At 39.0% G+C, this 27954-nt stretch overlaps 1 protein-coding gene across 1 annotated transcript in view; it reads right to left on the reverse strand.

Moving 5' to 3' along the window:
* Window positions 1-27954, reverse strand: part of Psn (presenilin) — a 179264-nt gene that overhangs the window by 63574 nt on the left and 87736 nt on the right. The window contains exon 8 of the mRNA XM_067137878.2: window positions 14649-14813. Coding sequence (XP_066993979.1) covers window positions 14649-14813 — 165 coding nt within the window. The remainder of the gene's footprint in view (window positions 1-14648; window positions 14814-27954) is intronic.

The following is a 27954-nucleotide window of genomic DNA, read 5'->3' on the forward strand; positions in this document are numbered from 1 at the left end:
TTTTATTTCATGTATATATAAATCAGATGCCTGTTTCTATTTTTAAGTTAAGATAATGGCTGATGATGCCTGAATTCAAGGCGAAACATGTACCATTTTAATTAATATGCCAAAGTAAACCAACTAAAGTATGACATTTTGTATTGATTAGGTGGTAAATTCAATAAATTAACTTATTGATATTATTCCATTCATGTGACCTTGCCGCAGTGGGGAGGCTCGCGCGTCTCAATGAAGCAGATAGCGGACCCGCAGGTGCAACCGTACCAGATGGGTATCTGTTGAGAGACCAGACTAATGACTGGTTCATCGAAAGGGGAGTAGTAACCTTTTGGAAGTTGCAAGGGCAGCAGTCTAGATGATTTAAATTTAAGAATTTCATTTTTAAGTCTGTATCGAACCGAGAATAATAGATAAGTACAATTAAAAATTCACCTTTTCAATACTAATATTAAACTAAATAAATTATAACATTTACTTGGAACTAGTTTTGATGCTGGTGAGCATCATCTTCAGCTAAATATGAGAACAGGCAATTGCAAATATACTGTACATATCATCATTAAATCAATGCACATATAAACACTCTTAATATGGGACTTATGATGCCCCTAAAGGTATCTAGAGTTATTCTCCAACTTCAAATAAATACAATTTCACAATCTTGAAGTCACGATTAGAACGACACTTCACACAATATAATTCTTTTTACTCAAGTTAGAACTTGATGATGATGATGATGATGATGATGATGATGATGATGCTTGGTGTTTAAAGGGGCTTAAAATCTAGGCCATCAGCCCCTAATGGTACGATACAAGACAAAATGTAATTAAAAATTAAAAGTCCAAAATCCTCCACTGATCAGAATTCAGAACGTGAGGACGAAGAATGAATGGATGGAAATAAATTTAAAACAATCAGTGGAGCCGACCTACAATGCCTCACATTCACTGAAACTGACGTAAAACAAGAGTATTACTGACCAAGGGACTACTTCTGTAGCATATTACGGAATCGATGATGCTTGCAGTCTAAAGCGGTCCAAAATCCAAGTCATCTGCCCTTCATAATGGTACTTATCGCTAGGAAAGTAGAAGCATGGTATCTATCATGTTGCGGTACTAATCAAAAGTAGCGTAGACTCACGGTATTCCACATATTATGGTACTACTCACAGGTAATGAAATTCGCACGTGTAATACAGACCTATGGTGTTTCACATATTGCGGCGCCATTTACAGGCAACACAAATCTATGGTGTTCATCACAAAAGTGTACTAACCACTCGTACTATCCTGTGGTGTTCCTCATGGAGTGGATACTAATCATAGGCAAGCCAGAACCATGGTGTTGCCCACCCATGGTGTCGCTCATATAGTGGTACTAATCACAGGTACTGAAAGAGCCGGAAGCGCACTCTGTTGCTACTAATCACAAACCTATTTTATACCTAACATAGTGGTATTACGTGCAAGTAAAAGCAACCCATTGTGTTCCCAGCGTGGTGATAGTAATTACAAGTAGTCTCATGGTTCTAATTCGATCATCCCTTGGTCGCCCCTTTTAGTCACCTCTTACGACAGGCAGGGGATATCGTGGGTGTATTCTTCATCTGTTTCCCCCACCCACAGGGGGTAGACAGAGAGGAAAAAGTAAAAAGAAGGGAGCCGTCACTTCGAAAAATTTAGTAACGGATGAAGAAAGGCAAGAGCCACGAAGGGCGGAAAATGAAAGACTCCCTAGCCCTCGGAAACCTAATAGTGTCGGGGTCGGAAAAGAACAAGAGTTGACCAAGGGAGGTCGGACAGGATAGATGAAAGTGAGGAGCCTGGTATAAGTAAGTGGAAGCTATGCCCCGACTCAGCTAAGGACCCCATGTTCGCCAAAGCACGCTCCCAAGTTGAAAGCCCCTGGGGCCCCTTTTAGTTGCCTCTTACAGCAGGCCAGGGATACCGTGGGTGTATTCTTCACCTACGACCTCCACCCACAGGGGGTGTGTGTTTGGTCCATGAGAGGTATTTTATTTCCCTGAAGTCCACCGGCAAGCCGGTTAGGACCCTCCTGTCCGCCACCTGGGTCGCGTCACGTGGCAGTATCACCTCTCCCCCTGCTACGCCAGCGTAGTAGATTTGTGGAAGTTAGATCTTTGAAAGTACTGAGTTCAACTTAGAACTGTAAGATTCTCAAATAAATAAAAAGTCTTGTCATAAATGAAATGTTATACAAAGGTCGAACCACATAGAGTTTCTCTGCAAATATGACAGTAACAATCAGAACGACACTTGGACCAATATTTTAATGCGGGCCTAAATTTAAATGACATCTCCAAAAAACCAAAAATTTGGTCCAATTTTCTTATTTTACTTCTTAATACTAACAAAACTCCAAACTGAGTTCTATGTTTTGTATTATGCATAACACTTTCTTACTTTACGCACATCCTTCACTCTACCCTCCTTATTGCAAGCTGTCCCCTTCATGTCCGTATCGATGAGTGCAATCGACAAATTAATTTTAAAAACCACCTAATCGATACTTTGTTTGCATTTGGCAAAATTAAAAATACATTAGCACACACAGAACATGTTTCGACCACTTAGTGGTCATCTTCAGCTGTATATAAATATCTTAGATGAAAACATTTGGAAAGTAAGCACATTAAACCTTAAAACTATGTCCCATGAGATCCTAAAAACTATTGCTCTAGGTGCTCTAAATGAAAGGGAAAGGGGGGGGGGGGTTGGAAGGGTAAGGTGTCGCGTCTTACAATTGTGTTTAAAAAACTTATTTACTAATATACATATTTAAAATATGAAAAGTGTCTATGGTGATACACTTAACACTAGGTAGCATAAATAAAAAGTCAATGTATGTAACAGTCTTCAGGCATTTGTAAGAAGGATACTCAAATTAAAATTCACATCTACAATGATGTTAAAAACTTATTTACTAATAAACATATTTGAAAAATATCTTAAAACGTTTATGGTGAGGCACCTTTTTAAAGAACACTTGGGCTTGAATAAAAAGTCTATGTACAGTATATACCAGTCTTCGGATATTTGTTGTTTGTATTTTGTATTGAGTATCTTCCTTTATAGTTACTCTTTAGGTTATGGTAAAAGGCCGTGTTGACTGTTTGATGTGCAATATTTGGATGAGACCTGGAGACACTGGAAGGTATCAAATAGAGTTCATTATGATTAGGCAGAGATTCAGAAACCAGGTGTTGGATTGCATAACTTTTCCAGGAGCATACGTGGACTCTGACCACAACTTGCTGGTCATGAAATGTCATCTGAAATTGAAGAAAGGAAGGAATGCAAGGAGATGGGATCTAGACAAGTAGAAAGAAAAAACTGTGAGGGATTGTTTCAAGGAACATATTGCACAAGGACTAAATAAAAAGGCTGAAGGAAACACAATGGAGTGATGCAAGTGTAATGGACTAGTATAACTTGGAAACAATTCTCTAACCCATGGGTAAATAATGGAAACATCGAGCTCGATGACTATTATGATTACCGTAGTTCCACGAACAATCCCCGCATATTTTTAAAAAAAAATTGAGGCACGAAATTGGGGTGCGGGTTTTATTTACATCAAGATTGGCAACACACTCCTGCTCACCCAGTTTTCGATGTAGGGTGTACAGTTATGCTTTGTGTAACCGAAGATGGCAGAAAACTGTCTGCATTTATCACATTTAAATGGAAAACAATTCAGAATTTTAATTTAAAACTGCCTTTACATTAAAAAAAAATAGTATTTTACAAAGTAATTTAAATTCAAAATTTCTCTGTGTCACGATAGAATGCGTCTTCAGGAACGTGCAGGGGTAACTTGCCGCACTTTCACTTCGGTGTCTACACAGTGTGTTTCATAGCTGCTAAGTTTGAGTGAAATCGTAATTCTTTTGTATTCAGCGTTTTAAGGAATGCCACAATATCATGTAACAGGCAGTGTGCGGAGAAACAGAACCTCAAATATGTTCAAGCAAAGCCACTATATCCGTAAATTTACACATTCATATTTGCGTAAAGACCACGTGGACCTTGCGGAGTGATATGAAATGGTTGTTTATGCCTACGTTACCTTTCGATGGAAGGAATTTCAGTTAATTTCATTTTTCAAACCGAGACTTCCTAAAAGTAGGGTGCGGGGATTATTCACGTAAATACGGTATTATTATGACTTGTGAGGTGTGGCTATGAAGTTGTTTACATCTATTATTATTTATGTAGTTATGTATGGACTTTACTTGGTATAAATTGTGGTCTTATTATTTGTGTGTGTATGTGAGGTTTTATGTCATGAAACATCTGCTGTATGTATTTAATATGAGTTTAATTAATGTAAGAACACGTAATTAATAGTATATAATTTATTATTACTCGTATATATCATGTATAAATCCAATGCAATGTTGTGCAACACACTGTAATATTCCAGAAAATGCACTCTGTCACTACCGAACATTCGATCCATTTGTAAATAGGCTATTGGAGACTCTCAAAATTACGAGAAAACGTGTTGCGACACATTCTCCTAGAAGCCTGGCCAGGCAACGTACACAAAGAGGCAGTCTTGGGAGTTGAGTGGAGTTGTTAACGAGAGTTGCTAGTGAAAGTCGTGAACTCATGTTGTGATTCTGTTGACATGCTAATGGAGCAGTCCTTTTCGTGGCGGCGGCGGCGTTTTGTTCAAGATGGCAGTTTATTAGTGCGTGAGTTTATAATATGTATATATAACTTGTAAATAAAAAAAGTGTACACAACTGACAGCATTTAGTGTGTGCGTCTTTGTGATAACAACATTGGCGACCGTCACTGCGACGAATCAGAAAAAAATGCAAGTGATACTGGAAGATATGTCTGTACAATAACTTAAAGACAAACTCGCAAAGAGAAGACACGATTACGAGAAAATCTCATCAAAAGAGGCGAAGATCCCAAAAAGTTTTTTATCAAGGTGGACGAAACACCAGACTCTTCATCGGAAGAGGAGGTAAATATTACTAAAATGTATTCCAACTTAATGAGCATGATGCAGGCACTCAATGACAAAATTACAGATGTTGATTCACGAGTTAATTCCACCTTAACGGAACAGAATGACAAAATTTCAGACCAAATTTCTCAAGCTAATACAGTTCTAACCAGACAAATATCTCAAGTGTACACACAGGTTTACAAAGTAGAACAGGGCCTAGAATCGAAAATTTCAACCGTAGATGATAAAATTTCACTGATGAATTCCCCAATTATTACATCATTAATCAATTATTAATCGATCAATTAATCAATTATTAATCAATATTATTAATGAATGAACACAGCAGATATCAGACATCAGGTCAAAACTAGGACAGGTGGAGCAGATCAATAGTAGGGTAAACCAGCTGGAAGGGACATCTCGAACTTTAAGGAGGAGGTGGAAACCCAGGTTTCCAACATAAAACAACAAGTTGAAGGGGAGAATTTCGACCATCAAGGGAGATGTGCAGAATATGAGAGAAAGCATCCTTCACACGGTAGAAGATAGATCAACTCGAACAGGAGCTATCGCCATGCCTTCATCCCCCTCAAACCTAAAAGGCAATACAGGACACCTAGACCTGAAGGGGATTATACAGATTCTTCTGGGATTCCATGGGTGATTGGAAGAGAACCCTTCATCAAGGGATTGGTCAGTCTATTAGAAAGGAATGATCTACTGGAGGACATTTTTGTTCAACTCATCACACCGTGGTTAAAGGGGCAAGCCACTACTTGGTGGAATAACTTGAAAGGCTTAAACTTATACTGGACGGATTTCAAGAGGGATTTCCTTGCTAGGTTTAATTCCGAAAGGGTGAAGAGCTCTGTGAAAAGGAAGCTACTGACTGATGCACAACCCACCAGCATGAGAGCCAGCGCGTTCGTCCTCCAGAAGAACCAGCTCTTCAAGCGACTGCACCCGCAAGGAAGCGAGAACAAGATCTTACCAGACATCGTAGAACTACTCCAAGATAAGACGAGACCCCTAGTGAAAGTATCGCAATCGAGATCCTTTGATGATCTGCGCAAAATCATTGCCCAGTTGGAAGAAGAACACAAGAGAAAAGCCACAGAAGAGACTAACTTGTATAGGAAATGCTACCAGTGTGGAAGAACGGGATACCTGAAGAACAAATGCCCAACCTTGGCGTTGGAAAACTTAGGTCCTGCCCATTCTGGATTGAGGGGGGGATGGGATCGAGAAGAGGAATACGCCTCAAGACCCAACAGAGAAGCAACCCTGGTCAAGTAGGAGAGGGAATGGTCAGATTGTGAACAGAACAGGCCAACCTCGCCCAGCTATCATCTTGAGGATAGGCAACGAGAATTTTTCACCCATACTCGACAGCCAAGCAAGCCATTCACTTGTAAATGGGACTGTTGCCAGATTAATACCGCCTATGAAGTCTCACCATCTCAGAAGGGTAGTGACAGTAGCAAACGGGGTAACCTATTCCATCTAAGGACAGACTAACTTAACCGCTAAATGCATGGACCTGCCTATTGTAATTAACGTTGCAGTGATTCAGAACTTAATACCTGACATCATATTTCACCATGACTTTCTGGTAGAATACAAGGTGATCCTACACTATGCGGCTCATGAAGGCTTTTTGGGAAAAGGCAGACGTCTGAGGGTCACTTGACACGATGGAAATCTCCAGAGTCGGAAGGATGCGGAAGTCGACGTAGACATCAGATATATCCAGTCAACGCATCTTCAAACAAGCGAATAAGAGGAGCTGAGACATGTCTTAAGGGACTTTCCGAAAGTCATTACCAATAAAACAGGATGGACTACGCCGCAACGCACACTAATGAATGCAGCACTTCTTCACCCATCAAGCAATGTCCATATACAATCAACCCCGATAAGCGCAAATTTGTCATTCAGAAGATTCAAGAGATTGAAGGGCAAGGTATCATCGAACCCTCCACATCCTACTGGGCTTCGCCTATCGTCCTAGCGAAAAAGAAGAATGGGGAGTATCAACGCTGTGTCGACTTCTGCAAGTTGAACGAGAAGACCGCTAGTGACGCCTACCCCACGCCTGGCCTGAAATACTCACTGAAACAAGTCAGTGTGTCTAGGATTTCCAGCACGCCGGATCTGAAGTCAATACAGGACACCTAGACCTGAAGCTGATTATACAGAGCCTTCTGGAATTCCGTGGGCGATTGGAAGAGAACCCGACTAGCTTCATCGAGTGATCGATCAGTCTACTAGAAAGGACTGATCTACCGGAGGACATCTTCGTTCAACTCATCACACCACGGTTAAAGGGGCAAGTCGCTACTTGGTGGAGTAACTTGAAGGGCTTAAACTTATACTGGATGGATTTCAAGAGGGAATTCCTTGCTAGGTTTAATTCCGAGGGGGTAAAGAGCTCTGTGAAAAAGAATTACATGAAGGAGTGTGATATCTGTAATTTAATCATGTTTGACCTGTTTTCGTAAGGTGACTATGGAGTAATAATTATATGGTTTAAAGGTATTTGAATCAAATGATGAAGGACATTTAAATGACTGTGAGTGATCTTACAACGAAGAAGGACTTAATAAATTGAAACATAATAAACAGGAAGTGAAGCCACAGTTAAATGTAAAGTTTATGTTTTATTATTCATCTGAAAGATAAAGGCAAGGTAACATTTATTAATCAACAATATTTATGCCATATCACAGATAACGTAAGTTTGTACAATATTGGATTTGTGATGCAATGTCATTTTTGTTCAAACTTTTTGTCTTTCATTACATATTTATATTCTTCGATGTTGTTCTTTTCCTTTCTCATATAAACTATAACCGTCTCTTTGTATATCTAGCCATCCTATGCACTCATTATCCCATAATGACCCGTATCGACCTGAGATTTCATGCTTACCTATCTTCCTAATTCCTTTTAGGGCACAATATATTCACATTTCTATCCTGCAGTTCTTGATGTAAAGCTTGGTATTGTGTTCGTAGAAGGCAATGTATTTTCAATCGCAGTTCTATATAGAACAGTTGTCTAGTGACCTCATAGGTTAGTCTTGAAACAGCGTTTTTTGCCAGGCAGATAATTTTAAGAAACATGGCCTTGACTCTTTCTAGCGTAGCTAGTTACCCCACATCACTCCTGAATCAAAGCAACAATCCTTGGAGTGCTTGCAAGGCATTTTGTTCTTGCCTTGGAATGCACAAAAAACAAAGACGCCTACAGTGCGATGCTACAAAATCTGCATTATGCAATTCAAAACAAAGGGTGTGGAATATGTAATTATGGTAATCCTTATTGGCAACATACCAAATCATGAAACATCGATTAATAATCAGATACTGTCTAGTCCAATTAGCAAACTTTTCACTAATGAAAAATCAATAACAAATGGATAACAGTGAACACTGAAGATTTTAACATGACTTATTAAGAGCATGAACTTCTTCTTCTTCTTCTTCTTCTTCTTCTTCTTCTTCTTTTATGACCACATAGGATCACTTTAGTCAGTCCGTCGTTCAGGTCTCTTTGAAGGGATTGTTCGGGCTTTGTGGTCCTCCCAGTACTTCTTCAGACGCTCCGATCTTCGTGCCCTTTCCTCAGTTGAAAATGTGCGTGTTGTTGGTTTGTTTTGTGTAAGGGTAAAGCGGAGGTTTGTATTCTTGAGTTTTGTATTCAATTTTATCTTATTTTTGGTGTCTTCTGTTGTAAGGCCTATTTCCTTCAGATCCTCTCTTACTTCTCTGATCCATTTACATCCTGTTGTGGTATTTTTTGAGACGAGATTGTGTTGTACTAGTTGTTTCAGAAGTCTCGAGTCCTGCATCCTCATGATATGTCCAAAGAATCCCAGTCTCCTCTTACGCATAGTATCTGTAATGGGTTCTAGCTCTTTGTACACGACTTTGTTAGGTATTAACCGCCACTGTCCATCTTTCTGATATTTTTTGTTGATACAGGTTCTTCCAATCCTCCTTTCAATTTTCTGAAGTCTGTCAGTCTTTGATTGTTTATTCAGGTAAAAGAGTGTTTCTGCTGCATATTTAGCTTCCGGTTTTATAACTGTGTTGTAGTGTTTTATTTTTGTATTTATTGATAGACATTTCTTTTTGTAGATATCCCATGTTAATTTTTGTGCTTTAGCTAATCTATTTGTTCTTACTTGGATTGAGATTTTTTCATTTAAGTTATGTGTTATTACTTCTCCAAGATATTTAAACTGAGTTACTATTTTGATTTTATTACTATTTATGGTGACTTCTTTTAGCTGTGTTGGTTTTTGGGGCATAATTTCTGTTTTTTCAAATGATATTTTGAGGCCAATTTTATTTGCAATGTTTTGAAGTTCTGATATCTGGGTTTTTGCTTCTTTTATGTCCACTGCTAGTAATGCTAAATCGTCAGCAAAACCCAGGCAATTTGTTTTGATTTTTCGGCCAATCTTTATTTTGGGGGGACATTTTCTAAACCATTCCCTCATTACCATTTCTAGAGCACAGTTAAATAATAGTGGTGAGAGCCCATCTCCCTGCCGTAGTCCAGTTTTAATTTCAAATGTCTCTGATGTTTCACCCCTAAACTTCACTTTTGACTTGGTATTGGTGAGAGTCAATTTTATCATGTTTATTACTTTGGGGTGTAGTCCAAGGTGTCTTAAAATTTTAAACAGAGATCTCTATGGATGCAATCATAAGCTTTCTTGAAATCTACAAATGTTATCACCATATCTCTGTTTCTTCTCCTGTTATAGTCCATTATCAACTTAAGACTCATGATCTGATCAGGACAGCTCCTCCGGGGTCTGAAACCTCCTTGATATTCTCCTAGTTATTTCTCAAGTTGTAAACTTATTCTATTAAGGATGATTATTGAAAATATTTTGTATGTTATGTCTAGGAGAGAGATTCCCCTGTAGTTATTAGGGTCGGTTTTGTCCCCTTTTTTGTGCAGAGGATGAATGAGGGCTGTTGTCCAGTGTTCTGGTAGTTCTTCTTTAATCCAGATAGAGACAAGTTGTTGATGGAGGGCAACTTTTGCTGAGGTTCCTGCATATTTCCAGATTTCCGCAAAGGTCTGATCTTCTCCTGGCGTAGTTTTTTAATTTATTCAGAGCTTGGTAGACTTCCTTTATTGTGGGGGGATTGATGTTTTCTGGTGATGTTTTTATCGGGGTGTTGGTGTCCAAATGAAGGAGTTCTGTAGGTTCCTCACAATTTAAAAGCTTGTTGAAATGTTTAGCCAGAATTTCTGCATTGTCTTTATTGTTATGGGCCAGCTTACCATCTTCATCCTTCATCAGTAGGGTCGGGGGTTCATATTTTTGGAGCTGCTTTCTGAAGGTTTTGTAGTAGTCCCTTGATTTAGTTTTACTGAACTGTTCTTCAATTAACTGCAGGGTGTCCTTATGATGTTGTCTTTTTATTCTTCTTAAGACTTGGGTAGTTTCTTTTCTCTGTTTTACTAGCTTTTGATAGGATATTTCTGTCTTTTGGGACTGATGTAATAGCCATGCCTGATGTCTTTTCTCCACTGTTTCATCACATTCACTGTTCCACCATTGGTGTTTTTTACGTGGTTTAATTGGAGCTAGGTCTTCTGCAATTTGTTTAAGGTTGTGTACTAAGTCTTCAAGTTTGTCTGTGATTTTTATTTTTTCAGTTGCTTTCTGGTAATTTTTGTTGTTGATTAGCTGGGTAGGATCTATTTTTCTTTTAGTTTTAAGGGCTTGCTTTTGTTGTCTCCTCTGGGGAGTGAGTTTAATTTTAATTTTAACTACGTAGTGATCTGAACCTGTGTCTATTCCTCGGAGGACTTTGACGTTATAGATCTCTTTGTGGTGGTATTTGTCCATGCAGACGTGGTCCAGTTGCCATTCTCCTTTAGTGTAGTCACGGTGTTTCCATGTTTTGAGTTTTTGAGGTTTACTCTTAAAACATGTAGATTTTGAGATTAAATTATGGTTTCTACACAGGTCAACTAGTCTCTCTCCATTTTTATTTGTTTTCTTGTGTGCTGGCCATTTTCCTATGATGTCACGGTATTTTCTTTCTCTGCCTAGGTGAGCGTTGAAGTCGCCTATTAATAATTTTATATGGTGTTTGGGGATGTTATCTATGGTCTGGTCCAATAGGTCCCAAAATTCTCCTGTTTCCTCCTGGTCTTTTGAGGAGTTGTTTTTATCATTAGTGGGAGCATGGGCATTTATTATAGTATAGATTTTATTAGATGCCTTTAAGGTGAGTGTTGAGAGTCGTGGAGACTGTGATCTGAATTCTTGAACTGAGTTTATTATTTTAAGGCTGACCAAAAATCCTGTTCCAAATTGTGGGACATTCTTCATCACTCTCTTCCCGGGTATACCTTTATAAAGTCTGTACCCTTGAGATTCCAAGGCATCCTGGTCAGTGTTTCTAATTTCCTGTAATCCCATGATAAGAATTTTGTGTTGGTCCATTATGTCGGTGATCACTTTTAGTTTACCGGTTTGCATGAGTGAGTTTATGTTGTGTGTAGAGAAGTATGTTATCTGCTTTGGTTTGATTCTTGATTTTGTCTCATTCGTGTATGTAGTACTGGGGTATTTCCGTGCCTCCGACTTCACGGTATCTTTCAGGTGGCGGCCCACCGTATCCGAATGCTGCCTTCTCTGAACTCTTGGTTCAGCCGGTGGAGTATTCCTTAAAAGACCTTCCATGGTTGACTGTCAAGGTGTCACCTGTGTGGGACTAGGTCCCGAATTACAACTCTGGATGTGATCCAGTGAGGTGATAATGAGGCCGCTCCTCTGGAGTACAGACGCCTTGTGCAGCCGCCCCTAACCTGGAGAACAGACGCTGCATAATGGATTCCAGTGGCATTTCCTCCACTGTGGGGACCATCACCCCACCCAAAGGGGCTCATTCGCCCGAAGCCGTTGGCCCCCTTAGGGAGTCAGGTTATTTCCCGCCGCCCAACACTCGGCGTTGGCAATTTTACAGCTGGGTGCCAGACCAGCAAACCCTCCTCCTTTCTCATTCCGGACTTGGGTTTGGATATAATCACTCCGGTTATAGCTCACCCGTATAATTTCTGTTTACAATCAGGAGTATTTCCAGCTGTATGGAAAATGGCCAATATAAGACCTGTTCCTAAAGTTCCTTCTCCTCAAAAATTTGATGATTTCAGGCCAATCAGTATTTTGTCAATATTAGGTAAAGGATTAGAAAGGATTGTTTACCAACAACTCACTTCGTATTTAAATACTCATTCTATACTTAACACATTTCAGTCTGGTTTTCGAACAGGCCATAGCACTACGACGGCACTTCTCAAAGTCACTGATGATATCAAGTTTGCAATGGACAGAAAGGAACTAACGCTTCTAGTATTATTCGATTTAAGCAAGGCATTTGATAGAGTTCATCATGACCTCCTTCTGACTAAATTACGTACAATGGGCATATCTCTATCAGCTCTCTCTTGGTTTGAATCGTTCTTGAAAGGGAGATCTCAGCGTGTAGTATTTGACAAACAAAATTTTTCTAAGTGGTCTGGTGTGCATTCTGGCATCCCTCAGGGTTCCGTGTTGGGTCCCGTTTTGTTTTCGCTGTATATAAATGATCTGCCTGGAGTTTTACGCTACACGAGACATCATATGTATGCCGATGATTTACAGATCTATTACCATTTTCCTGTGAATCGTGTTGTCGAAAGTATTAGTAAAATAAATCTAGATATAGAAAGACTACATCAATATACACTAAGTCATAATTTACTATTAAATGAAAACAAAACTTCAGCTATTTTTCTAGGATATCGAAGAAACTTATCAAATCTTTTCAACAGGGACATTCCTCCAGTAATTGTAAACGGTTCTGTAGTCAAGTATCAGGAATGTGTTAAGAATTTAGGTATTCTAATGGATAACACTCTGTCCTGGACCTTTCATGCCAAGCACTTGGTCAAGAAAGTGTCTGGCATATTGCATCAGTTTCGACGAAACTTGCCGTATCTTCCTTTCTCGGTGAGAAAGATGCTGATCCAAACTATGGTATTTCCTATTTTAGATTACGGCGCTGTAATTTACAGCGATATCTCTGAGAAATATAATAGCAAACTCCAACGTATTCAGAATGCCTGTGTTCGATTCGTCTTCAATATTCGTAAAGACTGTCACATAACATCTTACTACAAAGCCGCAGAGTGGTTGAAACTCAGGGATAGACGATCATACTCAGCTGCTTGTTTACTTCTGAGAATTTTAAAATCTAATGCTCCCTCATATTTGACCAAGTCCTTTGTCCAGATGAGTCAAGTGCACGACCGGGACAATAGGTTTACAGCTAACACCCTTCAGGTTCCACAGCATCGTACGGTAAAGTGCAGTAAGTCGTTCATTGTCACTGCCTCTCAATTATACAACGATCTTAAACTATATGAAATTCAGCAAAGTAGTGTTGGAACTCAGAAAAAAATATCTTAAATACCGCTACCTTTCCACTTATTAAGCCATGTAAATGAATTTTCACCAAATTAATTAAATAGTACGAAATATCATAATCCCCTAGATACATTTTAGATGCTCAGTTTTACTCTTAATTCATCCTCGGCTTTAAAATTCTTAGGTTTCTGTTTCGTCTTCTGTTCCTTGTTAGTATAGTGTATGTTTATGAAATGTTAAAGTATTACTGTATTATTTTTAATCTTATTCTTATATCCTCTGTAGGAAAATGTATCTTACGCTTTTTATGTATTCTTTCATTAGATTTTGTATGTTAGGTGATACATTTAAGTTAAAGTGGCAGTTAGTTACAGCCAAAGGGACCTCTGGTCCTACATGTAATTAACTTTAAATAAATATATATCTATATCTATCTATATCCATTGATAGGTGTTCCCAGATAATGTCTACAGCGTGTATCATGATGGGGTCTGTTCGTAAGTACACCTTTTGTTTTCTTAGCAGCATGTAAGTTATTAGGAACGCTCTGCCATCTGTTGAATATATTTGGAAGCTGGGAAAGGTTAGAGAATCAAAGAGGATTTAGCACGGAATAGTATTCTTCCATGATCAGAGGAAGTGTATACACTCTGGCTTGACAGGTAGTAATCAAACATGGCTACATGCAATGACATTACTTGGATGAAAATCGCATATATCAGAATTTTAATGAAAGTGTTAGTCGCTTAGCGACCTGCTAAGTACAGAATGTATTGCGGGTTAGGATAAGCCTTCACCAACAATTATTGGAGTGATCATTTAATTATTTGATTTTATGATTACTTAGGGTTGGCTGAACTTAGAGACCTATCAATGCCTCATAAATCACTGGCAAGTAATTCCGGAGAGATTAAAACTATAATGAAGCAAAATGGTCCAGTAGAATGTACAGACAAATTTGCCAAAGGTGTTTTTAGTAAACTCTTAATATATAGATTATTCTTAAACAGTTGTCCGGATTAAACGAAGTCCAGACTAATGGGGTCCGGATTAACGAGGTCCTATTGGTATTTCAAAATATACCCAAACTTTTAAAACTAGTCTATTATAATCTTGATATAATACTGTTTTATACATTCAGATTTTATTTGTAAGAGGAAACGTTAAGAAATAAGAGACAAAACTTAAATTAATGAATACTAACGCTCTTCATCCTCCATCTCAGGTGGTGGCTGCGAGGGAGGCTGAGTAGTCCTTTGATAGTTGCCTGTTCTGTTACCAGATGCCTCTCTGATTTCCTGCCGTCGACGATTAGCTCGTTCATCGTGAGTTTCTGTCCATTCCTGTGAGAATCCATTTTCTGAATCACCTGAAATGGAAATGTATCTCAGCATACATAATTAAATAACAGCCTACGGTGTAAAGCATAAAGGAAACTCAAAATATAGTACATCATTAAATAAATACAAGAGTTAAATATAGGGCTCAAATTGCAAGCAACATGGAAAACACTACACAAAAAAAAAAAAAAAAAAAAAAAAAAAAAAAAAAAAAAAAAAAACCAGAAGAAAAAACACAATAATCTCCAGAAGAACATATATTCTTGAAAGACTGCACATTATACATTTCAGGAATGCTTTTGAATGTCTTCAGTAATAATAAAAAAATCTTCCATATCTTATTTTCCATTAACTTATTTGTACTACCATAGACAAATTGAGAAAGACTGGAAAAAGATGTAATAATAATATAATATTCACAGTACCGAGCAAGTGGCTGTGCGAATAGAGTCGTGTGGCTGTGGGCTTGCATTAAATAGGTGTAGGATTACATACATACATACATACATACATACATACATACATACACACACACACACATACATACATACATTATCATTATAGACTGTTATGCCTTTCAGCGTTCAGACTGCAAGACTCCGTGAATTTACTAGACGTTGCCACAATCACCTATTTGCAACTAATGCTGTGGCCTCATTTATCGTTACAAACTGAGTCTAACCGTCGTCTTGCTCTCTCTCTACTTTTCTTACCCTCCATAACGGGGTCCATTATACTCCTAGGTAACCTATCCTCCTCCATTCGACTCACATGACCCCCACACTGAAGCCGGTTTATGCGTACAGCTTCATCCATCAAATTCATTCGTAAATGAGCTTTTATCTCCTCATTCCCAGTACCGTCCTGCCATTGTTCCCACCTGGTTGTACCAGCAATCATTCTTGCTACTTTCATGTCTGTTACTTCTAACTTATGAATAACATATCCTGAGTCCACCCAGCTTTCACTCCCATACAGCAAAGTTGGTCTGAAAACAGACCGATGTAAGGAAAGTTTTGTCTGGGAGCTGACTTCCTTCTTACAGAATACTGCTGATCGCAACTGCGAGCTCACTGCATTAGCTTTACTACACCTTGATTCTATCTCACTTACTATATTACCATCCTGGGAGAACACACGACCTAAATACATGAAATTATCTACCTGTTCTAGCTTTGTATCACCAATCTGACATTCAATTCTGTTGAATTTCTTACCTACTGACATCAATTTAGTTTTCAAAAGGCCAATTTTCAGACCATACTCATTGCACCTATTTTCAAGCTGCACTGCAGGCTTTCGGCACAATCTGCCATTAAGACCAAGTCGTCAGCATAGGCCCAGACTGCTTACTACATTTCCACCTAACTGAATCCCTCCCTGCCATTTTATACCTTTCAGCAGACGATCCACGTAAACTATGAACAGCAAAGGTGCACAATTGTCAACATAAATGCCCTTGATTGATTTTAATAATCTACCTTTAATTCCATAGTCCCCCAGTATGGTTAACATCTTTTCCCTCAGTACACTGTCATATGCTTTCTCTAGATCTACGAAACATAAACGCAACTGCCTATTCCTCTCGTAGCATTTTTCAATTACCTGCTGCACACTGAATATCTGATCCTGACAGCCCCTCTGTGGTCTAAAACCACACTGGTTTTCATCCAACTTCCTCTCAACGACTAATCGCAACCTCCCTACCAAGATGCCAGTGAATACCTTGCCTGGTATACTAATCAATGAGATACCTCTATAGTTGGTGCAATCCTTCCTGTTCCCTTGCTTATACATAGGTGCAATTACTGCTTTTGTCCAATCTAAAGGTACCTTACCAACACTCCATGCTAATCTTATTATTCTATGAAGCCATTTCATCCCTGCCTTCTCACTATACTTCACAATTTCAAGTCTAATTTCATCTATTCCTGCTGCTTTATGACAATGGAGTTAATTTACCATCCTTTCCACTTCCTCAAGCATAATTTCACCAACATAAGTTCCCTCCTCCCCATGAGCTTGGATGTTCGCAACACCACCAGGAAGATTTCCTTTTATGTTGAGAAGATTTTCAAAATATTCCCTCCACCTCTCCAGTGATTCCCTGGGATCTATTATGAGTTCACCTGAATTACTCAAAACACTCTCCATTTCCTTTTTCCCTCCCTTCCTAAGATTCTTTATTACTGTCCAGAAAGGTTTCCCCGCTGCTTGACCTAGCTTTTCCAGGTTATTACCAAAATCTTCCCAAGACTTCTTTTTGGATTCAACAACTATTTGTTTCGCTCTGTTTCTTTCACCTACGTACAATTCCCTGTCTGCCTCGGCCCTTGTTTGGAGCATTTTCTGATAAGCCTTCTTTTTACGTTTACAAGCTGCTCTCACTTCATCATTCCACCAAGATGTTCGCCTTTTCCCATCTTTACACACAGTTGTTCCTAGGCATTCCCTTGCTGTTTCTACTACAGCATCCCTGTATGCCACCGATTCTCTTTCTATATCTTGAACCTGCCTACTGCATACTGTTCGAAACTTCTCACTAATCATATCCATGTACTTCTAATTTCCTCATCCTGGAGGTTTTCAACCCTTATCCGTTTGCAGACAGATTTCACTTTCTCTATCCTAGGCCTAGAGATACTTAGTTCACTACAGATCAGATAGTGGTCTGTATCGTCGATAAATCCCTGAAAAAGCCAGACATTACTAACAGACTTTCTAAATTTGAAATCCGTTAAGATATAGTCTATTATGGATCTGGTACCCCTAACCTCCCATGTGTAGCGGTGAATAGTCTTATGCTTGAAGAATGTATTCATAACTGCTAAACCCATATTAGCACAGAAGTCCAGCAAACACTTGCCACTCCCATTAGCTTCCATATCTTCCCTACATTTAAAATCACCCTTTCGTATCCTTCAGTTCTATTTCCAACTCTTGCACTGAAATCGCCCATTAGCACTATCCTATCCTTGTTGTTGACCCTGACCACGATGTCACTCAGTGCTTCATAAAACTTGTCAACTTGCATCCTCATCTGCACCCTCACATGGTGAATACACTGAGACAATTCTCGTCCTAATTCCTCCAACTGCCAAATCTACCCACATCATTCGCTCATTTACGTGCCTAACAGAAATTATGTTGCGTGCAATGGTATTCCTGATAAACAGCCCTATACCATACTCTGCCCTTCCCTTTCTAACAACCATCAAGTACACTTTACAATCTCCTATCTCTTCCTCGTTATCTCCACTTACCTGAATATCACTAGGAGGTGACTACAGTAACCCACACCATGATTTTGAAATAAAATATAAGACCACGTAAAACTGCAGGCCCTGTGGCTGTGATCATGCAATTTCTTACTTCTAATTAATTTTCCTCTATATACACTCGTGTGCTATGGGAATCAACATCTGTTCATCTGATGGCCAAGCAGGCATCAATTTTTGGTAAAGAGACAAAGTCTCTCATAGTGCATTGGCACTGCCGGTGGTTCCAAGTAGCCTACGCAGTGGCCTCCACGGTATGCGCTAGCCAGCGTCTTGGTAGGTGTGCTAGGTACCCACTGATGAGCCCAACCTAGCACACGAGGGCTAAACGCTGGCAACCGGGAGTGAGTTAGCTGGAAAATTTATAATGTCCAATAACGGACCATTTATATTGGTATTATAAATTTACTCACTCAGGACAAATATTTCAGATTCCCTATGGGAATCAACATCTGAATCATCTGATGGCCAGGCAGGCATCAATTTTTGGTAAAGAGACAAAGTCTCTCATAGTCCATTGGCACTGGCGGTGGCTCCAAGTAGCCTACACAGTGGCCTCCAGGGTATGCACTAGCCAGTGTCTTGGTAGGTGTGCTAGGTACCAACTGATGAGCCCAACCTAGCACACGAGGGGTGAAACGCTGGCAACAAGTGAGTTAGCTGGAAAATTTATATTGTCCAATAACGGACCATTTATATTGGAAGACTTCTTTCATTTACCATTTTCCTTACACAACGTCAGTCGATGAGTGTTGCTAATTGATAGAGACATCGCCTTCGAATTTTGACGAGAGAGCTCGTCAGTATTCACAGCGAGAAAACTATACCGAAGATGATTAATTGCATTCAGTATAATCACAGGGAGAGCTCACTAGTGTACACACCGAGAAAACTATACCGAAGACGATTGATCGCATTCAATATAATCACAGGAGTGCATAAATATTGATAATGGAAAATATAGTGCATGCTTAATCGCACGTAATAATAGATGCATCAGTGACAGGGTTTTTGCTGAAACTGGAGGATAATACACAGTTTAATACAGAAATTTTCGAAGGGCAGAAAAAAACTGTCATTATAACGGGGTGCTCGTTAAATGCCGTACTTGCCATAATGGACTCCCAACTCACTGCCTTCAGTATATCCCAGGAAATACTATCAATTCCAGCTGCTTTTCTAGTTTTCAACTTTTATATCTTATTGTAAATGCCATTGTTATCATAGGTAAATTGCAAGGAAAAAAAGGTGCATGCTTAATCGCTCGTAATAATGGATGCATCAGTGATAGGGTTTTCGCTGAAACTGAAGGATAATACACAGTTTAATACAGAAATTTTCAAGGGACAGAAAAAAACCTGTTATTATGACGGGGTGCTCGCTAAACGCCGTACTTGTTATAACGGACTTCTACAGTATATCCCAACCCACCGCCTTCACTACATTCCTGGAAATACCATCAATTTCAGCTGCTTTTCTAGTTTTTAACTTTTATATCTTATTGTAAGTGCCATTGTTATCATAGATAAATTTCAATACTTGTTAGTATTCGTCATGTCCTATACCTGGACATTATCCTCGTAATCAACAATCTTCATATACTGCTGAGAGAATACTTCTGCCTTCTGTAACTCCTCACCTATACTCTCCCCTGTTCATTAATGTTTTCTGAAATGTCCTTCTAGCCTCCTCGGTCCCTGCGTAACCTATAGGTTACATGTTTTGAAACTTTTTGTGTGGAATTTCAAAGATTAACCACTGGGTTCTAGTGGTTCCAATGTTGACTCAGTGATTGTGCAGTACACAGTGTATTTCCCACTCACCCAGCCGTGTAAGAAGCTATTGCAAAATAGCTGACGCCACAAGTAGCAGTGGAGCAAGTCACTCTCTTGTAAGTACAAGTAAGTTTGCTTCAGTTTTAATTTTATAGCATTTCCAAAAAATGGTAAGTCAATGTGGAAATAATGTGCTTTAGTTAGGTACCATTTGTTTCATGCTACAGCAATCTGTACAGTAGTTTTGTGAGTGTTTTCCAGTGTAACCTAATGGTTACATTGGGTCTCAGCTCACCAAATTTCTGCATGGCATTCGATTAAATTTGTGTATTGATTCAGTTTGTTTTGTTACTTCTTAGGACTGGATGATAATGTTTTGAAATGTATTTTGGATGATCTGTCAGATCTCTCGGGCTTGTCGGGTGATGACCAACATTCATCCTTTTCTACCTTGCTACCGGTGCTACCTTGTAGCCATATTGAAGATGACAACCCTAATAATGAAAATATTGGAGGTGTTCATTTTTTGGATCAGATTATTGCCCTCTATCGGATATTAGCTAGGACAAATAATAGACCATTAGACTAAACTTCTATTTGACTGACTTTGCACTAGTGGCTGCCTAGACTGAAAACAGACATTCAGAAGCTAAAGGCAGAGGTGCCAACCTTTTAAGTGGGTTTTCAGTAATATCCCCCCGCCGCCTCTCAGAAAATTTTTGAGTTAAATCCACAGTATCCTTCTACCTTCTCGATAATGACACAACCTTTGCCCTTTCCGACCGCAATCTATTCTAAAGTACTATATGTCTGTCTGTTAGGTCATCAGCCCAGAGGCTGGTTGGATCCTCAAATAGCACCTCCAAAAGCTATGCAGTTATAGAGAAACCGCAAAAACCAACGACAGCACCAAAATGAGGCGTACTAGGCAAGATGAGGAGTGTGGTAGTTTGCCACTGCTTTCATCACTGGACCAGAAGATGCCACTGCAGCATGACTGATCCTATGAGCAACACCTTTCATAACACTCAGACACATTGGTTGTGCTCAGCACCACCCATACCACAGCAGCTTCCATATTGTCACAGCCATGGATGAGACTGGGACTTCGGTGGAAGCTACACTTTGCTCTGGCCTGTGCCAAGTGATGGATACAAAAATACTGAATCCATCATGAAAGTATTTCATATTACACCATACAATTTGCACATTGCCAGTTCTGTCACATAACATTCTTTCTAGCTTGTTCTGCACCCAATAGCTGCTTTTCAGAGCGGATTTCCTTGAATCATCCATTCCTCTCTGATGGCATTTTCGCCTTCTGAACCATAAGTGATTCCACTGCAATGTGTTTAATGTAGGCTTGAATTCCCTCTTATTTTTTCTTGTAACAGTGAAAACTCTGTCTGTAGTACTGTAAAGTACATTTAATACTGCAAGTACATTACTTATGGTTTTATTAGTAAAAAAGAGCAGAGTGAAGTTCCTTCAATGACAATTTCACAATGCTCATGGGTAGCAAAGGCCAGTGCCGATTGAAGTATTGTTGCCAATCCCAAGCTTTGAAACAAGGAGGGCTGAGCAGTAAAGCTTGAAAGGATTCATTTTTCCCCCTATCCATTTTTTTCCCCATACAAAATGGTTTGTTCATGATATTGTCGTTTTTTCGTAATATTTTCCTATTTGACCATAATGCTGTAATCGTGAGGTGAAATCCATAATAATTACGGATAATCTATAATAGTTGGCACCTCTGTAAAAGAAATATTCCGAAGAGGAACTGACTCGATTTTCTGGAGTTCAACGTTGAAGTGATACACTTCCTACCGTAACATTTACCATGTTACATGCATGATTGTCTACGTTGTTTCGTATAATTAATGTGTAACAGCTTATTATGTAAGTAAATAAGGAGGCAATCATGTTGTTATTATTCTGCCAGAAATAATTTCTATTATTTTAATGTACATTATCTGGGTTATAATAATTAATTTAGGCATTTTGAATATTTATTTGTTAAAATCTATAATAATAAAAGGAAGTGTCTGTCTGTCTGTCTGTCTGTCTGTCTGTCTGTCTGTCTGTCTGTCTGTCTGTCTTTTGCATGTGGGCAATGCCCAGCAAAATCTACAGCACGCAGAGATCTGAAATTTTGAACATAGGTAGACAAAAGGGGGTCCGAATGCACCTCGAAGCCGGAATTTTCATTTTCGCTTTCGTTGGTGAGTTATGAATGAAAAACCATCGTAAAACGAGTACTGGGATATGACAATCCAACGTGCTGTCATCAAGATTAAATGCACAGAGTCACTGTCGCTAGGCAACGTACATAAGATAGGTAGAGAACACAATTCAAGGAGCCATTTTACGTCCATGGCGTAAGAAGCTGTGTTTGGTCTTATATGGTGTGAGGACATATGACGCTGTTGATGGTGATTCGTCTGTCGGATGGGGATGTAAAGTATTGAGCTATTCGAGAGGAGTGGGCTATGTGCCGGCGCCAGGTTTCATCCTTTTCATTCTTACTATCATATATCAAGTCATTCATTTCATCTCATTAACTCATCTGATTAGGTTGACGTCATGAAAGTCATACCCAGTATCTTAAGCATTGAAAGAAACAATATAATAAAAAAAATAATGTAATGCATACAATTTATGTCAAAACGATGTGAGTTAATAAATATAATGTTTTAATTTGCTTTTAAATAAATAGTTTAGAAACTTCTAACGGTTGAATTAATAAACGCGGGCAAAGCCGCGGACACATGCTAGATATATACACTAGTGGACATAATTCTCGACACTATTTGTTATATTTAAAGTTTAAAATTTCATTGTTCCGTATTGTTATAGGTTGGATTCAACCATACATACTTACTGAGAGTATATAGCTGATTTTCTTCAGTTGTTCATGACACCGTACAACACTGTTAATTGTTTATGACAACTTAGCAATGTGCATTGTTGGTTTTATTGCAAATTTACTCTCACTGTTACGTACCAATGTTGATAAGAAAAGAGTGGGAAAAACCTTATTCATTTCTTCAGCTCAGGTTTCCTTCCCGTTCCCATTATCATCATATGGTATACTGTAGCTGATGTCATTGTTAGTAACATTCACGGATTATTGAGTGACTGGTGTGCTTTAGTGTGCTTCTTGCTGTGATCTGAAGAAGTCTTTCATTTCAGTGTGTGAGTGAACATTTCTTCAACTTGTTAGCTGTCCTTTCAGTGAAGAATGTTTCCTACGTCCAAGAAACGGATTGATTGCTCATCATCTAAACGTAGTAGAGCTGTACCTTTGCATGAGGAAGGGTATACGTTTGAAGAGACTGCAGCAAGTCTGGGTGGTGGTGCTACTAAATCAGGTGTAAGAAAGGTGTGGGAACGTTATAAGATAACCAACGGTACTAAAACTACTCCTAGAACTGGACAAAAACCTGTGTTTTCTCCTCAAGATGAGAGAAGAATTTGCCGCCTTGCGTTACAAGACCATCGGCGTACTTAAAAACAGATTAAGGAAGTGCTGGAATCATCTGGAGTCACCATTACTGACAGAACCGTCCAAAGAAAATTGTGTGCAAATGGTTTGCCAGCCAGGAGGCCAAGAAAAAAGCCTTACCTTAATGCAAAACAAAGGGAGAAATGCGTGAAGTGGGCTCTGGATCACAGAACATGGACTGATGTGGACTGGAGCAAGGAAATTTGGAGTGATGAGACACGTGCTTCAATATTTGGAAGTGATGGTATCAAATACGTGCGTGGTCGACCTAGCGAAGTTTTGTTACCAGAATGCTCAACTGCTACTATGGAACATCCAGTCAGTGTGATGGTGTGGGGATGCATGACAAGTCATGGTGTTGGTCAACTACATGTGATAGATGGTACACTAAATGCCCAAAGATACCAGACTGAGATCTTGGAACAAAATCTGCTACCTTCAATCAACGATTTGTTTCCTTATCATCAGAGACAGTGCTTCTTTCAACAAGATGGTGCACCATGCCACACTGCAAAACTGAGCATGAAATGGTTGAAAGATCACCGCACTAATGTTTTGCCATGGCCAGGTAACAGCCCCGACCTAAACCCAATCGAAAACTTGTGGGCCTGACTGAGAGTACTCGTTTCGCGCCAAAATCCAAGGAATAAAATGGAACTTATTGAAACCATCATCAAGGCTTGGTCCAAGGTCATAACTACAAACGATCTTCAAAGGTTGCTTGGTTCCATGCCTCGCAGAATCGAAGCAGTAATAAAAGGAAAGGGATTCCCCATAAAATACTGATTAACTGTTACATTGCAGAGACTGTTTTATACTGTGGAATTAATTAATTAATGCCGTCCTCACATAACGCCCATGATGTTGTGTATTTCAGATTTTAACCTTAAATAAAATTACATGCCACAGTATTACTTATGCATTAAATTAATTTGCTTATAACCCCATCACCCGCCAAGTAAATAGGTCAGTAACATACAAACACAATGCATTATGAAAAGTGTCCAGAATGATGTCCACTAGTGTATATGTGGTAAGAACAGACAGTCTTTTCTAGGACATTTCAACTTAGCCTACTTGTGTAATCTTGGGTAAAACCATGGACACAAATGTCCAGGTAAAAACAGTCATGTGCATGTGATGAATACAGAATGGAAAATTTGGCGGTGGAGTGATGGAACGGAACAGATTTTGTTTTGAGTGAGGTAGAAAAGGCGAACAGCAAGAACATAAATATGTAGGGAATGTTAGTCTGAGAGGGATTGTTGATTATGATTCACAGGATGCATGACTTTACTCATTTTGTTCGGTTGTTCGGTGAATACTAAGGGCCTTACTTTTTGGTAAAATCAAACTGTTGATTTCGGTGTTAAAACTAACACTATTATGGTAGATATTTCGTTAAATAAACTGCCATACCGATCGATGTTCCTTGTAAAGTCCTCATTATGGTATGGGCTGAATCTAACTAATTTCGTGATAAGGGTTTTAAAAAAAATCCTCTTATAATACATGCTTGTTATTAAATCTTAGAACAGCCAAATATACAAAATGTTATAGAAACAAATATACAAATCACTGGTACCTCGAAGTAAAGTTAGGTGATCTACCCTGTAATATGAATTTATACATAGCTACGTTTTTTTTGATATGTTCAATTACTTGTCTCCAAAGTGCAAACTAAGCATGGTTTCAACATTATCAGCATGCAGAGTTGTACGACAGTCAGAAAGTATCTTTGTGTAAGCAGAGAGGCCCCTCTCGTTGTCCACATTAAACGTCGGAAACCATAATGCTTACAAACACTCGGAGGCAAATTCACTGTGGTCTTCTATCAAGCCTCCTAAAACTTCACTAACGAGGTCTTCTTTCTTCTCCTCCCCCAGATGTGCTTTCGCAGCATTTTGCAAAGCCATATAGCCCTGGAAGATACTGTTCATGGATAAGCTAGCAGGAATAGGAATGCTCTTCACACTGTTCGTGAGAGTAGAGTTCACTTCAATGCTGAGCACATTCAGAAGATAAAATAGTGCTGCAGTGGCTTGAAATATTTTCCTAGCTGGATCCTGTTCGATCACTTTTTTCAGCTTTTCTGTGTATTTTCTTGCCAGATTCTTGATTTTTCTCCCTTCTGTTTTTCTTTCTCCTGAAAGCTGATTCAGGGCAACAGTAGTCTCTTTTTCTAAAACTAACTTTCTGACTAAATCAAATTCTGCCAAACTATAATGTCTAGTTTAGGGGTGAGTTTGGGGGCAGTTGGATAGTGTAATCCTTCTAGCTCTGTTACAAACTGAGATACAGAGGTCAAATGTTCCTTAGCACTGGTAGCCTCACACAATATAGCCTTCTGCTCATTGCTGGTTAGATCCTTGAAATATTTTACAGTGTCACTGCATCTAACCCTTTAAAAGTACTCAACCAGATCACAGAGATATTCTTGTAAATAGACAGCTGAATCGAGCCAGGATCCCCAGCGGGTTAATACAGGCATCGGGAAAAGTTTGTCCGTCTTCTCACCGTGATTGTATTTCTCCCAAAGGAATTTCAAATACCTATGCTGGCGCTTCTGGGTATTTTTGAATGCTAATTTACCAACCTACAAAGGAGATACACAATGTAAAATTATGATCTCTAATTTTGATTACTACAAACACTCAAAACACCAATATTTATTTCACTCAATGGATCATACACCCAAATACACATGTAACTAACAAATTCTTAATAGGTATTAAGAGAGGGAGCACTTTCAACCGCTGGCCATCCACCAGCATGTCCAATCACGCTCGTACATAATACAGATCAGTGTTTAACACCTTGACTGCCACGTGAGACCAATGTTGACTCACAGAGCTTAATGCCATTGGGGCCGCGTGAGTCCGCTGTGGACTCACGCGCACTCTCCAAGTCACCGACCCCGTGTTGCCATACTGTCATCACACTTGACATGTAAACGTATGTTAAATGAAAGTAGGTGGCCAGTACGTCATGAATCTATTCTTGGCCTGTTCATTTGCGAGTCCGATGTGGCACCACGTAGCCTGTACATCACTGTAATATATCAACCACAATAAATAAATTATGACATCATTTATTGTTTTCAGATCATGTCATGTGTACAAATAACAAAATATTGTACTGTACAGTGTACTCATTGTTCATTGTCTCATATCAGGGTCTATAGACGAATTGAAAACATAGGACATAAAAATTACATGAACTTTCTAGAAAAAATATTTTTAACTTTGTCTCATTCGCAATCACACCACAAATTGGTACACTTTTGCATATGAATTTAAAGTATAACAAATGAGACTTTCTGAAGAAATATAATTCAAATTGTGTTTCGCAATCACAATAAAAATCTGTGCACTTTGAAGAAACATCCCAAACAGAAGAAATTTTCACAGGCTGGTCATTTGAACTTAGACTGTAGAGTCTTCCTTATGACATATTGCCTTCCTGATTCCCGATGGATCTCTTCATAACACTTACTGCATCTCCGTCTTCCCTGCCGGCCTACATCTTCCAGTCACTGGGGTAATACCTGTTTTTTGGTACTTGTGGGGGAAAATCTTTGATACCGGTACCTTTTAACTGTTCAACAATGTCCTCTTTGAACTGGGTACCAGATATACTGTCATTCCCAAGTTGATTGAAAATATAGATGGCATTTACTATACTTGTGCTGATCAATAGCTCTATAGCTATTTTTCTGTACCATTTTACTCCGTCTCAGGGAAGTACTATAGCTCTTTTTATGATCTGATAAATCAATTACGTTTTGTATTTGTTATACTCTATAACACTCCGTGGTTTTTGCACTACACCATCCCTCCTCTGAATAGTAACCATCTCACCAGTGTGTTTAGTTGTCAAAATTAACACGTCTCTTATCATGCCATTTCTGAACAACCACACCAGTGTTACTTTCACGGGCTCTTGTCTCTCCTCTTGTTAACTTCCTTTTAGTAACATTGGTTGGATTATACTCCCGATTAGATTTCAATGTTCCAAAGATACGAGTTCTATTCTTTAGTAGTTCATGAGCAAATGAGACAGACGTATACCAGTGTCAGGAAGGTGAGAACTGTGTTAGGATACGTGGTGACACATTGGTCTCACGCGGCCTATACAGCTGGAAGGTAGTGTCAGTGGCCGCGTGAGACCAATGTGTCACCACAATTTCAACACAATGTTATGACTACAATTTTGGCCCAAGATGACTAAAAGGTACATTTCTGTAATAAGATGTAATACTTTATAGTAAGAACAACTAAAACAACTAATGGAAAAGCATTGGGAGGATGGGAATGATATGGTGATGACATTCATTGACATTGAAAAGGCATATGACAGTGTCCCCAGGACGAACGTTCGGGACAGTCTGGTGCAAAAAGGAATTGGACAGGGATTAATAAAAATGATCATGGCATTGTATAAGGAATGTTGTAGTTGCGTGCAAACACAAGTTGGCAGGACAAGTTGGTTCAAAATCACTAGCGGGCTGAGACAGGGAAGTGTTCTATCACCAATCCTGTTTACAATAGTAATGGATGACATCATGAGAACAGCAAAAGCAGCATATGGAGGAAGAGAAATTAACATGATG

The sequence above is a fragment of the Anabrus simplex genome, chromosome 1 (genome assembly GCF_040414725.1).
Source record: "Anabrus simplex isolate iqAnaSimp1 chromosome 1, ASM4041472v1, whole genome shotgun sequence".
NCBI lineage: Eukaryota > Metazoa > Arthropoda > Insecta > Orthoptera > Tettigoniidae > Anabrus > Anabrus simplex.